This window comes from Triturus cristatus, chromosome 6 (genome assembly GCF_964204655.1).
Source record: "Triturus cristatus chromosome 6, aTriCri1.1, whole genome shotgun sequence".
Taxonomy (NCBI): Eukaryota; Metazoa; Chordata; class Amphibia; order Caudata; family Salamandridae; genus Triturus; species Triturus cristatus.
In genome coordinates, this window is record NC_140589.1 from 1843762650 (window position 1) to 1843778817 (window position 16168).

A 16168-nucleotide genomic window follows, 5' to 3' on the forward strand; every position below is an offset into this window, starting at 1 on the left:
GTTTAACCTGCTTCTATTTACATTGGAAAATCTGTTGCTTTTACAGCAGCAAAGGATTAAAACAGCTTGCTGCGGGCCAAAATACTTTGGATTTCTAGGATCTAAGATGTGGACCAATCGTCATTGACACTGCATCCAACATCTATCTTCTAGGAAATTCCTCGGGATGTTCTTCAGGTAGCTCACGCTAAGCCATTCTTCATCTCCGTAGTGCACTTCTGGTTGTCCTCTGTGCCAATAGACCAATGTCTTGTTAACACTGCTTTTTATAAATAAACATATCAACCAACCAGCTATGGAGTTACTTGTTTACCAGGCACACAATTCAAAGCAAATTGCATTTATTTTAGCTAATCCAAAACACTGGGACTACATTGCCTCTTTGTTTGGCATATGCTGGTACGATGAAGATTCTTGCCCAGCTGCTCATTAAGCCTTAAGACACTTTGCCCTTCATCAGTTTCTAGAGTACTGTCTCCAGCATGGATAGCTACAGACAGGTTAAGCAGGTCTGAGCCCAGACTAAGCAAAATCCTGGGGCGCAAATTACAAGGTATACAACCTTACTTGGTCCATCACATATTCTTTTAACAGATTTTACAATGTGGGTAAGTTTTCATCTAAGCATTGCTAAGCAGTTTTGTTACATGCTTTTCCTCTGGAGAGTTTAAAGCGGTTTGTAGTCATTTAAAGACCCTGAAACTAGATGGCTCAAGAGTAGAGGGCATATTTCATCAACCTCTACATTTACTCTTTTGTAGCCTTTTCAACAGTTTTGTTCCCCCACAAAAAAGTGCGACTACATAACAAAATTGAATTTTTAAAAAACTGATATTTTTAGGGGTAAGGCATGTCTTGTGAATTCTGAACGGTAACAGCCATGTAGCTTTGCTCCACTTTAGCATGTATGGAGAATAACATTTAATCGTTTCCTAGGCAAAGCCCTTGCGTGCGCTCTTCGGGGAATATTAGATGTGGTGGTTGAAGAACTAGCCATACTACCTATTTACCTGCATTTTCTATGATCCATTATGACCGTTTTTTAATTGTAATATACATTCCCTTTTCAATTTGTATTTTATCAGTGATGTTAGTACTAAACTGGACCCTTCCAGGACCCACAGTGTCTTGGCTACCTGGTAAAGAGTAATAGTCTAGCCTCTTACATGGGGTGAGCCAATTCCTAGTATGCTGGAGCTGCACAGAACTGTGCATACATTGCAGTATGTCACAGTGAGAGCACAAGTGCTGAAAACGCTTCCAGCCTTCTTCATGATTATTCTAACACTCCTTTACAAATGGGATACACTTTAAGCCCTTGCCTTCTAGGTTGTCTGCACATGCGTGTGCTGGTTACATTCTCCAGTGGTTCTCCAAGCCTTGTACAAAGATTGGAGATGCACTGCACTTCACATTTGTGACTTTTGCCATGACTTGTAGGTCATTTTGGGTTCCATTATTGATGTATGTTTCTGTATGGCAGTGAAGGGGATAATTAATAATCAGTAGGCACCTTCCTCATTCTCCTCATCCCACTTCACAGCTGAAATATTTGACTAGTCCAGTTAATTGATATCTCCCAGGAAATGTTTGTGTGAGTAAAGTTCAGTCTGATCCGGTGTCTAAAACTGCAGTTATCCTTTTGGGAAAGGAGTGTACCATATCATCCTGAAAATAATGTACTGGTTATCTCTGGGATCTGTCTCATCAGCTCTCCTATGTATTATGTAGGCGTCTCGTGATGCACACGATTGAACAGTATGACTTACAATTTCAGATTTATGCCAGAGCACAGATGCGTCTCAGATTTCTCACAGAGAAAGGGTACTTAAATATTCAATAATGCTATTTATACCCAAGTTGGAGGGTCTTGGTGTATATTTTAATTATATTTTACTATTCTGCAAGTCCTAGATCGAAATGACCTTGGAAAAATTAAGTGAAAAGGGGAGGATGATAAAAAGAAAAGGAGCTAGTATTGAGCTAGAGGTACATGATTCATATTCATGCCACTGTTTGGGCAAGCCCTGAAATCAAAGATTGTTCATCGCCTGCACATTACTATGTTATCTCGTCAATTGTGAGTAGAGTCTCTCAAGAGTTAGAAACCCTTGAATGAAATATTTATTCCAATGAGTTCGGGAACATGTATCTGATATTTGTCACAGTCGATAAAAGTATATGCACCATGAATAGTTTTGACTTTGCCTTAGTAGAGGTACAACATCTGTGCGCTGTTAAAATTTAAGTCCAGTGAAGCATATAAAGTTTGTTCCAGTTCAAACTGAGCAAACTGAGGCAGCTAGACTTTGTAGTCCAGTGACGTCTGTTCTAGAATATCTTGAATTGCGTAATGAGAGCACTATCCAGCTAAATGCTCTTCATGAAACCCTTTTTCAGAATAGCAAATGATAACCACACAACCGCCTCTGAAAATACTCTACCTAAAGTCAGTGTTCCTAAAACATTTTATGCTGAGGCGCCTTCATTAAAATATTTTATTTGCATCTCCCCAAAGGATTAACCTGCTTATGTTTTTGCATAATCAAAGTACAAAAAGATAAATCTATCTAGATAGCACGCTCGATAGCTCGCTCGATAGATGGATGCACTCTTTAATTTTGTAAATGTGACTATGGTGCTATATGCACATGTGTAGTTGTTCAGAGCAAAGTCTTGCGATTTTTCTGACAATCATTGGAACGTTTTTAAAGCATTGCTTCTTTAGGACATTGAAAAGCTAAGTGCTGGACAGTTTATCAGTAGTTCTATCAGTAGTTCTATCAGTAGTGCTATCAGTAGCGCTATCAGGCCTTACAGCTGCTTAGTAGTCCTATTTATGTGATTCAGCCTCCTTGTATGAAAGCCATTTCCTTGAATACATTAATCCAGGAAGTGGTTGCACAGGTTCCAAAGTTTTGTTACAGTTCATTTCTTGTCAATGTTTTTTTCCCCACCTCCAGTTGAACAGTTCTGAGGATACTTTGACTGTAGAATCAGTGTTACACACAGTAAACTCAAGGGGCGGGGAAGGGTGTCTGGGTAGTCTTTGAGAGGTAGTTGCTTTCTGTCAGCCATGCAAACCATATCAGTATTCTCATTCTTTCATGATGTTCTTTCCACCACTTTTTATAGGAGAAAGTGAGAGCGGTGTTTGACAATCTCACCCAGCTGGAGCACCTCAATATTGTTAAATTTCACAAGTATTGGGCAGACGTGAAAGAAAACAAAGCCAGGGTAAGAGACCAATTTGGCCACTGTGTGACTATTTTTTTTGCTATCTGTTGAACTACTTGTGCAGTTTTCTGAGCTCAGTGCTAATGTGTTAACCCTTCAACCCATGACAGCTAGGCAACAACCTGGGATTAGGTACCTCACCATGCCTAGCCATAACTTTGACTAATCCGTTAGAGTACTACGAGCAACAACTTAAAACTCAAAGGACTTGGTGGTGCTCTACCCCCAACCCACCCCCCCCCCTGGAGGAGCCTGTTCTATAATTGATAATCCACAATAAACCTGACCATCTCTTGGTACCACAGCCTATATACAACCGTCCAGCTCACCCTTTGAAGGATAAACCAGCTGCTGAGATTTTTCCACCCAAGTGCTGAAACCTTTTTTGATGCTTGGGGCTTTTGCAAGGTGGAAGTATTATGTGGTATGGCGGAGGTGCCTTACCATGCAATACTAGCACAGTACACAGAGATGGACCCCAGGGTCTGTCTTTGTAGACCATCTCTCAGTCCTAGTAGAGTAGCGCATAGCAGACAGGCTACTTAGAGAACGTGCGTTGAGCTTTTGCATCCCCAACATGGACGATAGTAGTTAACACAACTCTAGAGAAAGCCAACACCAATTTCTAAAAATAGAGCTGAGTTTCATATATCTAGACACCAAAACGTAGTCTGTACATAAAGTATAGCTAGAGATATCTATTTTCAAGCATTAAATATATCAGTGTAGGAAAGTGGCTCTATATATACTGTTCCCAAATAGGTACAGTGTGTACAAGGTCCACAGTCCCCAGAGGTTTGGCAGAGGCCAAAGTTAGATATAACCTTACACTCTAAAGTGGTAGCTTGGTTGAGCAGTAAGGCAGTATCAGAGGACAGTGTAAAGCGTTTGTTGTACACACTCAGTCAGCAAATGGTTTCACACACTCAAGAACTGAACTCTAGGCCAATGGTTTGTATATAAAAATATATGGTTGTTTTATTTTAGAACCAACAAGAGGTTTCAAAATATACTTTCTCAGAATGAGATGCTTTAGTTAAATACTTTGCAAAGGACAATTGACTTGGAATGCAATAGTTACAGTTTGTTGCAATAGGTAACACAATTTCAAACACAATAATACATTGAGCTCAATGGGAATTTTAAGATATGCAATTGATTACTTTTCTAACTCCAGGACTGGATCCTAAATTCAGCCCTGGGACAGTTCTTGGAAACAAGAGTAAATACTTTTTAGTTACTGTTGTGATTTTTAAGCAATATTTTGCTATTTTAAAAGTTGACTTTTTCTGATCAAATTACCAATGTTATCCTATGGAAGGAAATTCCCTTAGCAGGTAAGTGGGGGTTATGGTTACTTTTTCTAGGTCAGTGTTGGATCCTGGATCCAGCACTAGTGTACCACCTGTAAGCAGTTGAGAAACTGCGTTTGTTATACAGGCGATTTTTAAGGAATATTTATAAGTTTGCAAAATCGACATTTAGAAGACATTTTACAGAAAAAGTCAATGGTTTCCTAAGGGAAAAAATTCGAGTTACAGGTAAAGTATGTTCTTGTTACTTTTGTAATCCAGTGCTGGGCTCCTAGGCTCAGTACTGGGACATCTATCTAAAACAGGTAAGTAATTCCGTTGTTACAGTTGGTACGATTTTTAAAGAATATTTGTAGTTTGCAAAAGTCGACACTTGGAAGAAATTTCACAGAAAAACAGTCTATGGTTTCCTATGGGAGAAAATTGAGTTAGTGGTAAGTACGGTTGGGAGTACTTTTCAGGGTCAGTGCTGGGCACCAAGATCCAGCACTGGGATCTCTCCTAATAGCAGATGAGTATTTCCGTTACTCGGTTGATTTTAGGTGAATATTTTAAAGTTTAGAAACTCCACACTTAGAAGAAATTTCAGAAGAAGCCAGTCAATGTTACCCTATGGAAGAAAAGTGAGTTATCGGCTTTTGGGTAAGTACTCGACTGGCAGAGTTAAGGTCCTGTGCACAGAGGTCTCCCAGGGTCAGGTAAATACAGTTGTTACACCCTCCGCAGCACCGGGGCAGCCGGGTGCAGAGTGAGTTAGGCCCAATGTTATCCTATGGGAGGTAGGGGGGCCTTGATTGGTGGCTGCTGACTAGCAGGCCACGCGACTGTGGGAGCTGGGCTCCTGGTCACTTGCTCAGGGCAAATGGGGAAGTAGGTAGGAATAGAAGTTGCACTGCCAGGGCCACTCGGGCAGCTGGGTGCAGGGTGCTTTTGAGCCTTCGGGCGCTCAATGGATTGCAATGGGAAAGCTCAAGGACGAACAAAGGCTGCAAGCTCTGGGACGAAGATTCTTCAGGTGTGCCCACCACTTCGAGAGGTAAGTTGGTTAGTTGGAGGATAGGTAGGTACCCAGAAGTCGGGCACAGGGGGCCGCTGGGTGCAGGGGTGCCTTTTGGTGTCGGGAAATCTTACACTCTGTTGATCGTGGTTGGAGGGGGTCCCTGGTTCTGAGGCTGCAGGCGTCGTCCGGAGCGGCGAGGTGGGTCCTTGGGTGATGAATTCGGGGTCACAGTCGCCGGGGGGACGTCCTCTGGGTCTTTTTCAACTCCAGGCCAGGCTTGGCGGGTGCAGAGTGTGCAGGGTACTTGCTTTGAGCAGGGCCACTGCTAGTGGGAGTCCCAGATGCTCAGAGTCCCAAGGTAGCCCGGTCCTCCGGGGTTTGTGACGTTGCTGGCCACAGGAGGTGCCGGGATTTAACAGGTTCGATGGTCGATGGGCCGGTAGGGCTGGGGCCAAAGCAGTTGGTGTCTTCCTCTTCTTAGCAGCTGCACGGTCGGTCGTCTTTCTTCTTGATCTTCTTTGCTGTTTCGGAAAATGGAATCTAAGGAAGGAAGGTTCAGGGTGCCCCTAAATACTAAATATAGGGGCGTTACAGGTAGGTAAAGCGCAGGGACCACTGGGTCCCTTTCCTGGGGTGGGTACACCCCCTATCCTGCCACTCTCCTGTGGGAGGGGGGCAGTGGCCTAGTCCTGATTGGGTAGGGCTCCCCATCTTCAAGGTGGCGAGGGCCCGGAGATGTGCTTCACCTCGCCTCCCCCACCTGAGGGGTGGGGTTGGTAGGGCTGGCACATCCCCTGTCCTTACTTGGAGTTTCCGGTCAGTCTTCCCACCAGAGTGGGGGTTTAGAACCGGTAGGGGCCAGTTGCGGAGTACAGCAAGTGGCCTGGAGAAGCTCACAAAGGCGGCATGCCTTTGAAGCTTCCCCTGCCCATCCTGAGGGAGGAGACCTAGCACCTCGCCCAGGATGTGCGTTGTTGCAGGCCCAGGAGAGCGGATGGCTCTCTACCCAGGGGTCCGGCAACATGACTGCTGTGTGGCAGCCTAGGCAGCCTCTCTGACAAGACGTGGATTGTAGGTTAGGTTCAGGGGGGGGGGGGGGTTTATCTCTAAGATGCCCTCTGTCGTGCATTGTACATTAAATCCCACACTGGCATCAGTGCGGGTTTAATGTGCTGAGAAGTTTGATACCAAACTTCTCAGTCTTCAGTGTTGCCATCATGGTGCTGTGGAGTTAGTGTTTGACGAGCTCCCAGCACCATATACTCTTAAATGGCAGCACTGCACTTACAGTGCCCAGGAATGGACCTGGTACTGTAGGGGCACAGGGCTCCTGCTCCTGTGCCCACACCACTGGCATAGGGCACCCAGCTAGAGGGGTGGCTGATGTATGCCAGGGCAGTGTAGGTTGTGTGCATGGCACACAGGGATGTGTGCCATGTCGACTTTGTTTTGTCTTGTACCCAGACACTCAGCCTGCAAGGGCAGTGTGTGGATGTTAGGGTACAGGGCCTCCAAGGGTGGCACAATAAGTGCTGCAGCCCTTAGAGGCCTTCCCTGGTCACAAGGCCCCGGGTACCTAGGGTACCATTTACCAGGGGCTGACATGTGGCCAGGGTTTGCCAATTTGGGTTTTAGGGAAGGAACATAGGCCCTGGGCACCTGATTGGCAGGAGTCCAGGGCACACTCAGTCAAAGTACATTCAGCTATTCAGCAAAAAGTGGGGCATACCATGCAAGAAAGATGGCACTTTCTCACAATCCGTGCTTGGCAGTGTAAAACATTAACATTGCTGTCAATGGGAAAAACACATACATGCAATCGGTTACTTAGAGAGTGAGCTCAATGGAACCCACTTGGTATTAAGGTCTTGTGAGTCCCTAGATCAGTTCACAACAGCAAGCACAATTTTACCTGGCTCAGGGGAGTAGGGTGTAGAGGTGCACTTTAGCTTGTCAAATGGAGCTGTCAATTAGGCTTGCGGTCTTTAAATGGCTAGCTCAGCAAAAAAGGTTCTTGCGGGGGAGTTGAGCAAAACCCTTTGAAACCTAAGCAATTAGCTGCCCTTGGACCAGGAGTCTCCTGGCAGATCTGATATACCTGGCTTGGAGGACTCCGTGCAAAGGTGCTTTTGGCTATCTGTGGATTCAGTGGTGTGTGATGTGTGCATGCCGACTTCAGGGGACTAGTTCATCTAGCCCAAGGGAGTTCTTGTGGAGTTTGCAGAGGGGGTTCACCTTCCTTTTGGAACCTGCCTCTTGCTTGGGTCGATTCGAAATCCAGTGGGCCCAGGGTGGCTGCTACAGGTGCAGAGCTTAGCACCTTTCTTCATGGAGTCTTGCCTTGTCGTGGAAACTGATCTCTTCTTGGTATTACGTTGAATCCAAGTTTCTGGTGTTACCCTTAAATCCTGGATTTTGGGGATGTAAGTGGGTAGTGTGTACTAGTAGCCAAAGGACATCTAGTCCTGCCATTAATCCGCCCTGGTAGTGACCACACCTGCTGGGTGGATGTCACTAAACTAGTAAGAGCCTACCTTTTTGGACTAAATTCAAGATGGCAAAAACCATCCTCATCTGTATACTTCAGCTGCAACAACTTAGAGGTGTGGTCAGCCTTCTGGAGGTTTAGGCCTCCTGAAAAGCCACTATTCCTGCTCACGAAAAACAGTGCCTGGGGCAGGGAGAGGCTTTGTCCTCGAATGGGAGACCAGTTCCTTTGTCCAGCAGCGTTGGTGAAGCCTTTGAGGCTCACCGCCATGATGGTTACATTCACTAGACCTACTGTGTGGACGAAGGTGTCCCATCCTGCACAAAGCTCTTTATTTCTTACCTCTGGGAGTGGCACACACTCCTCAGCATGGTCAGACCTCTGTCTTGGCGGCAAACCCTCGAAAGCCCGCAAAGGCACGAGAGCACTGGTTTAACTTGGTGAGCACTGTCTAAAGTGCCACTTGGGTACATGTTGGTTAAACCTCGACACCACCATCGTGTCGGGGGCTAAAAAGCATAGTGCTTGATACCATAACTCGAAAGAAATCGACCGGTCCATAGTAGAGCTTAACATCTGGGGTTGTCTAGTGTCCAGCCCATGTTATTCTATGGAGGGTGAGTCAATTGTTGTAGAATTAGGTTTAGAATGCTACAACAGGGCAATGTTTGCTTGCATATATATTTCCACACATATAGCATAATGCACCCTGCCTCCTGGGCTATAGAAGGCCTACCTTAGGGATGACTGACATATTTTAAATGCAGTGAGGTGACCCTGTCACACATGGTGTATGCAGGGTTGAACTCCAACAGGCAAGCTGTTCGTGCAGGGCTGACATGGCAGGCCTGCAGCCTTTGGTTTCACTCTGTTCACGCAGGGTGACACAAAAGTGCTGCAGCTCTGGTGCCCCATTTACATCTCTGCCCTAGTTACACTGGTACCATATACTAGGGCCTTACAGGGGTGTAAAAGTACTTGCCCTGTTAGTGTACCAATTCACATTTACGTTTAAGGGAGAGGGCACCGGTGCTGGGGTCTGGTTGGCAGGGCCTAGCACACTTTCAGATCAATTAGCAAAGCATCTAGCAGCAAAAAGTGGGTGATGACCATCCACAAAGGGCACTTTACAACAGGGGCACGTTCTGCTTAAGTCTTTACAATGTTTTCTCTCCCTCAAAGGTATCCAGGCCAAACTTGCTTCCTTTTTTCCAAATATCCTAGGTAAGGTACCCCGGGTTGTGGATTACCCTAGAGAACAGAGAAAATAGTCAAAATATAGCTTTTTTTTTTTATTTGATAGGGCTGGTTAAGTGCTGTGCAAGAACGTCTGTGTTCTTTCTAATAATGGCATTAACGAAATGTTTGCTGTGGTAGGATCACCATCTTTCTATCATTCAGGATCTAGCAGAGTTGTATAAGAAAGTACATTTTTAGCCAGTTTATGCACTTTCTGAATAGTCAATGTTTCCAAATTGTTATGGTTTCAGCCTACTTCCAGTATGTGGTGCAAACAAGTGTGCAGTGCATGGGTTATCCCGGAAAGGTATATATTTATGAAATTTATAAAACAATTCTGAACTCTGCACTGGGTCTTTTGTGCAGATCATTGAATGTTTTCCTAAATAAGCTATTTTTTAAATAATTAAAAAAAACAATATTAGGAAAAAATATCAATTGTTCAGATTTTTCTTAAATGTTTGTCACAATGGACGATGTACAGAAGCAATATATGTTCGAGGCATATTAGCTGTAGATCATATGCTTTAGCATAAATCGCCATCTAGTGTTGGGTCCGGATATTTGCACTTGTTTGTTCAAAGAAGTCTTGTAGTCACGAGGTAGGTAACTCCTCCTTTTGGTGATAGTGCGCATGGGCTCCGACTCCAACCTTAGATTGTTTTTTTCCGCCATCAGGTTTGGATGTGTATTGCTGCACTCCGGTACAGTTTTCGGACCCCTTCGACGCGCAGTCCACTACCCTCAACTGTATTGTTAGAGATCGCGGTTCCTCATTCGACGCACATCGTCTCACTTCGAAAAACTTTCCATCGGAAAGCTCGAGGCAGGCCGTCGGGCCTACCCGTGCCAGCCGCACTAGCTGTTAGTGGAATGGACTCCATTTAAGTTATGTCCTGGGTGGCATGCTAAATTTCCACGCACTGACTTGCACGTAGTTTGCAACCTCTGCTTGTCCCCGGAATACGACGAGAAGGACTGCGATGAGTGTCGCTCATTCTGATTTTAAAAAGACACTTTGTGACCGTCGGGCTCGGCGCCATGAAATGCAGCATCAGAGCGACTCCATTCCGGACATCTTTGGAGAAGATTCCGGTATCCAACATCCAGCTGAAGAGACAGAGGAAGAAGAGCAGATCAGTGGCCGAGGCAGACTCTGACATGGAAGAACAGGAAGACTTCACTGCGGGACAGCATACCTTGAGTACAGATCCCCCTATGCCCATTCCACATAAAGCAAAGGCTCCGGTCCCTCCTGCACCCTTGGGTTCAGTTCGGCACCTACAAAACGTTTCCAATGCCCCGCCCTCCGGCCCAGCTCCAAAACAAAAAGAGAAGCCTTCTGGCTCTAGCTCGAGCCAGTCCCACTCCAATGCCGAAACCGACACCTTCGGCAACAGAACATAAGACCAAGCATCTATCTGTCAACATACCTTCGGGACCGAAGATTCCACCTTTTACTCTGAGCCCAAACCCTCCCAAGGCCAAAGACTCGGAGCCCAAACCCTCCCAAGGCCAAAGACTCGGAGCCCAAACCCTCCCAAGGCCAAAGACTCGGAGCCCAAACCCTCCCAAGGCCAAAGACTCGGAGCCCAAACCCTCCCAAGGCCAAAGACTCGGAGCCCAAACCCTCCCAAGGCCAAAGACTCGGAGCCCAAACCCTCCCAAGGCCAAAGACTCGGAGCCCAAACCCTCCACGCCGAAATCTCCACGGAAAGACAAAGACCCTCTCCCCAAAGAGCCTCCATCTAATGAGCCAACTTTCGACCCAAAACAGAAAAAGCTAGTTATAAACCCTAAAACAGGACATATTCATGCAACCATTCCAAATAAATGGAAAGCTGACTTGCCAGACGACTATCATATCCCTCTTAAGAAGAATAATGTGGGCTCTAACCCTTCGCCTCCTTATATTCCACCTCCTTCTCCTAATTCCAACTTGCTTATTGCACCATTAAATTCGCCACCAAGGCCTATTACACCTGACCCACAGGATGATGGGGATGAGGGTCAGGACACTGACGCTTGGGAAGATCACCACACAGATCCAAATACAGATAATGACCCTGATTTGTATTCTCCAGACCTTCCCCACCTGACGACAACATTGGCTATCTCGAGCTCCTTAACAGGGCTGCTCATAATCATGGGGTGGTACTACATAAAGAGCCTTTAGAGGAGAATTTCCTCTTTGAGACACTTTCTTCCTCACAAAGAACCACTCATACCTTGCCAATGCTGAAAGGCATGTTAAAACACAGACTAGGACTTTAGGGATCCTGTAAGGGCAAGAATAATCACACCTAGAGTGGATAAAAAATACAAATATTAAAGGACAGCTGCCCTTAGACTCTCTTGTAGTATCCAATGCACGCAAGAGAGCTAACTCGCAAGCCACAAGAGAGACTCCTCCTTCTGACAAGGAGTCCAAGCTTATTGATGCCTCAGGCAAAAGAGAAGCTTCACAGGCAGCAAACAACTGGCGCATTGCCAACGCCCAGGCACTGCTAGCTCGTCATGACGGGGCTCATTACGATGAGCTAGAAAAACTCATGCAACACTTGCCTGACCAATATAAATCTAAGGCTAATGACCTTATTCAGGAAGGTAAACTTATTACCAACACCTCCATTAAATATGCACTAGACGCAGCAGACGCTGCATCTCGTGCAATTAACACAAGTATAATATTACGCAGACACGCTTGGCTCAGAATCTCTGGTTTTAAGCCAGAGGTGCAAACCTCCATACTCAACCAACCCTTTGACAAAGAGCATCTTTTCGGCCCAGCTGTTGATACCATGCTGGAAAAGATGAAAAAGGACACGGAGGTCGCAAAGTCCACGGGGCTTTACAGTTACCTACCAGTAGATGTTTTTTTCGCCACTCATTTTACAGGTGCGGCTCAAAAATAATGTCCACTGACAATGCCGCCTCCTCTTACAAGGGCAACAATAAATCCCCTTCGTCCAGAGGTTATTCTAGAGGAGATTTTAGAGGAAACCATTGTAGGAGAAGAGCTAGAGGTAATTCCACACGCACTTCCCCCGCAAACAAACAGTGACTACCCTCCTCTTCCACCACCCCCCCCCCCCCCACACACGATCAATCCACTCCTGTTTGGGGACGTGTCCCCCAATTTCTACCTGTATGGAATTCAATCACCTCAGACAAGTGGGTGCTACAAATTATCCAATATGGTTACAAGCACTCCCCCAAATATTCTTCCAAGAGCACATGCAATGTCACAGGAACATCTCACCCGCTAGAAGAAAGTTCTATCTCTGTATTTCTTAATTCCCAAAAAGGACGTCTCGCTCCGGCCTATACTAGACCTCAGACAGCTAAATCTACACATACATTCGGATCACTTCCACATGGTCACACTCCAACAGGTGCTCCCACTACTTCAGCAAGGTGACTTTCTATCCACTTAAAGGACGCCTATTTCCATATTCCCATTCACCCTGCTCACAGAAAATATCTCAGGTTTATGGTGGACGGACGGCATTACCAGTTCAAAGTTCTTCCATTCGGAGTAACTACAGCACCCAGAGTTTTCACTAAGTGCCTGGTAGAAGTCGCAGCTCATCTAAGAAGACGGCACATTCATGTCTTCCCTTACCTAGACAACTGTCTGATAAAAGTCAGATCACAACAAAGCTGCCCACATCCCACTCAAAGGACAGTCCAGCTGCTTCACGACTTGGCGTTCACTGTAAACCTCACCAAGTCTCACCTCCAACCATCCAACACACAAGTGTATCTAGGAGCCACAATTGACACTCACAAAGTTCTAGCGTACCCCAACCCAGTTAGGATTCGCGTCATGCTCTAATATCACAGTTTCAGCCTCAACACTCATTACCAGCCCGAGTGTTAATGCACTTGATTGGAATGATGGCTTCTTGCATTTTAATTGTTCCCAATGCAAGACTTCATATGTGTCCCCTACTGGCATGCTTAGCACGTCAGTGGAACCTGGCTCAAGGTCAGTTATCAGATCTGGTGTTGATAGACTATGCAGACGACTTACAGCTCATATTCACCATCAATAATACCCCTGACACGGCATCAGAATTTCCAGCCACCATGTTACATATCCGGTATAGGATGAATAGCAATCAGCTGAAACTCAACCCGGATAAAATAGAACTGGTCCTGTTAGGTGGCACCAAGAACCTCTGGGGTCCTGGGTTCTGGCCAAGCGAGCTGGGCGCTCCCCCCACTTCGTCTTCCTCAGCAAAAAGTCTTGGTGATAATAAACAACGACCTATCAATGAAAACCCAATCACATCAGTAACCTCGACCAGCCATCACCAAATTACGAAAATCAGCAGGTTACTCACGAGAGAAGCACTAATACAGGCTGTTCTTGCCATGGTGATCTCCCATTAGACTATGCCAATTCACTTTATTTTGGCATACCACTGAATCTCATTAAGAGACTGCTGTTGGTTCAAAATCAGGCAGCTAGGCTAGTCTTTCAGCAACCCATGTGGGAACATGCCTCCCCCTACCCCCTTATGAGGAAGTTGCATTGGCTACCCATTCTACAACACTCATCTTTCAAAGTGGGTTGCTTGATTTTTAAGTTCCCTACATGGCCCAAGCCCCAAATTCATCTCCAACCTTATTCAAAGGCACGTACCCGTGTGCAACTTGCGCTCGTCTCACATGAACCTGCTATCCATACCTGCCTATAAGCGGAAGCGACAAGGTGATTGTAGATTTGCAGTGTCGGCTCCTGGCTTATGGAACTCCCTGCCTCTCAACATCCGAGCATGCACAGAACTCATGAAATTCAGGAAGCTTCTTAAGACCTGGCTATTTGCTCAAGCCTATGATTAATTCATGTGTAGGACATATTAACATGGCCAAAGTTATCCTAAACCTAGTGCCAAGAAACCTATCGGTGAACGTGTGCTCTATAAATATTTAACATAACGTAGATGGCCGTACTCCTCGCTCTCTGCAGTGGTGGAACATACAAAACCTTACCAAGGGGCAGCCATTTCTCGATCCGGTTCCACAGATCGTGCTAACAGCAGACTGATCCCTCACTGGTTGGGAAGCACATATGGGAAAACATACCATTCAGGGCATGTGGACTCTGCTACAAAAACAACTCCACACAAACCATTTCGAACTACTAGGAATTTTTCTAGCATTGAAAGCTTTTCAACTTCATCTTTTAGGCAAAGCTGTCCTGGTTCGCACAGACATGACAGCGATGTGCTACATACAAAAGCAAGGGAGGACGCACTCCCTTCAGCTCTCAGTTAGCACAGAGCATCTGAAGATGGGCCCTACCTCAAAAAAGATATCTCCTTGCAGAACATCTTCCAGGAGTAGACAACAAAGTTGCATATCTGCTCAGTCGTCGCAGACAGCAGACATATGAATGGGAACTTCACCCTCAAGTGCTCCTTCCATTCTTCCAAGTGTGGGGCTTCCCAGAGATAGATCTGTTCGCCACCCACCTAAACGCTAAATGCCCAAACTTCACATCCAGGCATCCACACCCAATTTCCAAAGGCAATGCACTATGGATGAATTGGTCAGGGATATTTGCTTACGCTTTTTCACCTCTCCCACTCATTCCATTAGTGGTTCGGAAACTCAAATGGCACTCACTGATGCTTATCCTAGTTGCTCCCACATGAGCCCGACAACCCTGGTTCACAATTCTGTTGGAACTATCAGTAGTTCCTCTCCAAAAACTACACCTCTTCTCAAAGTTTCTCACTGCGAACCATGGAGAGATAAGACATCCAGATCCCAATCATCTCAACCTTGCGATTTGGCACCTGAAATCCTAGAGTTTGGCTACCTTAATCTTCCACCAGACTGTATGAATGTTATCAAAGACGCTAGACTCCCTACCACAAGGGCATGCTATGCAGCAAAGTGTAAAAGGTTTGTCGTTTATTGTAACAACAATCAGATCTATGCACTCGATGCTTCAATCCAAAACATAATTTGTTATCTATTACACCTACAACGTTCTAATTTAGTGTACACATTCATACACTTACATCTCGCTGCAATAGCTACATATCTGCAAAAGAGACGGCACTGGTTTCTTTTTAGAGTGCCCGCTATTAAAGCTTTTATGGAAGGACTTAAAAGACTCATTCCTCCTAGACTTCCATCTTCTCCAGTGTGGAATCTCAACATAGTCTTTACAAGACTCATGGGTCCACCGTTTGAGCCGTTGCACAAATGTGAAATACAATTTCTCACCTGGAATGTAGCCTTCCTTATAGCCATCACTTCTGAGAAGAGTCGGTGAGCTTCAGGCACTAACCGTAGAGGTACCATTTTTGCAAATACATCAAAGCGAAGTGGTTCTTATAACTAACCCTAAATTCTTACCTAAAGTCATCTCTGCCTTTCATATAAACCAATCTGTTGAGTTGCCGGCCCTCAACCAGATTCAGTGGTAGGACATGCCCTTCACACATTAGATGTTAAGAGAGCATTACGTTACTACATAGAACAGAACCTTGTGGGAAAACCAAACCACTCTTTGTTGCGTTTGCTCCACCACATAAAGGTAATCCCATATCAAAATCAGGCATTGCAAGGTGGATAGTTACGTGCATTTAAATATGCTACATCAAAGCTAAACGCCCACTAACAATTCCCTCTAGAGCGCACTCCACTTGCAAAATAGGGGCTTCTATGGCATTCTTAGGAAACCTACCCATAGATGACATCTGCAAAGCTGCAACATGGTCTACACCACACACATTCACAAAACCTTGTGTGGATGTGTTAGCAAAACAACAAACTAGTGTGGGCCAGGCAGTTTTACGAACACTATTTTAAACCACTGCAACAGCTACATGTTAAGCCACCGCTTCAGAAATAACTGCTTTATAGTCT

General features: G+C 45.4%; 1 protein-coding gene across 1 annotated transcript in view; it reads left to right on the forward strand.

The window, feature by feature from the left end:
• Positions 1–16168, forward strand: part of NRBP1 (nuclear receptor binding protein 1) — a 435736-nt gene that overhangs the window by 67072 nt on the left and 352496 nt on the right. Inside the window, exon 4 of the mRNA XM_085613305.1 lies at positions 3136–3237. Coding sequence (XP_085469431.1) covers positions 3136–3237 — 102 coding nt within the window. The remainder of the gene's footprint in view (positions 1–3135; positions 3238–16168) is intronic.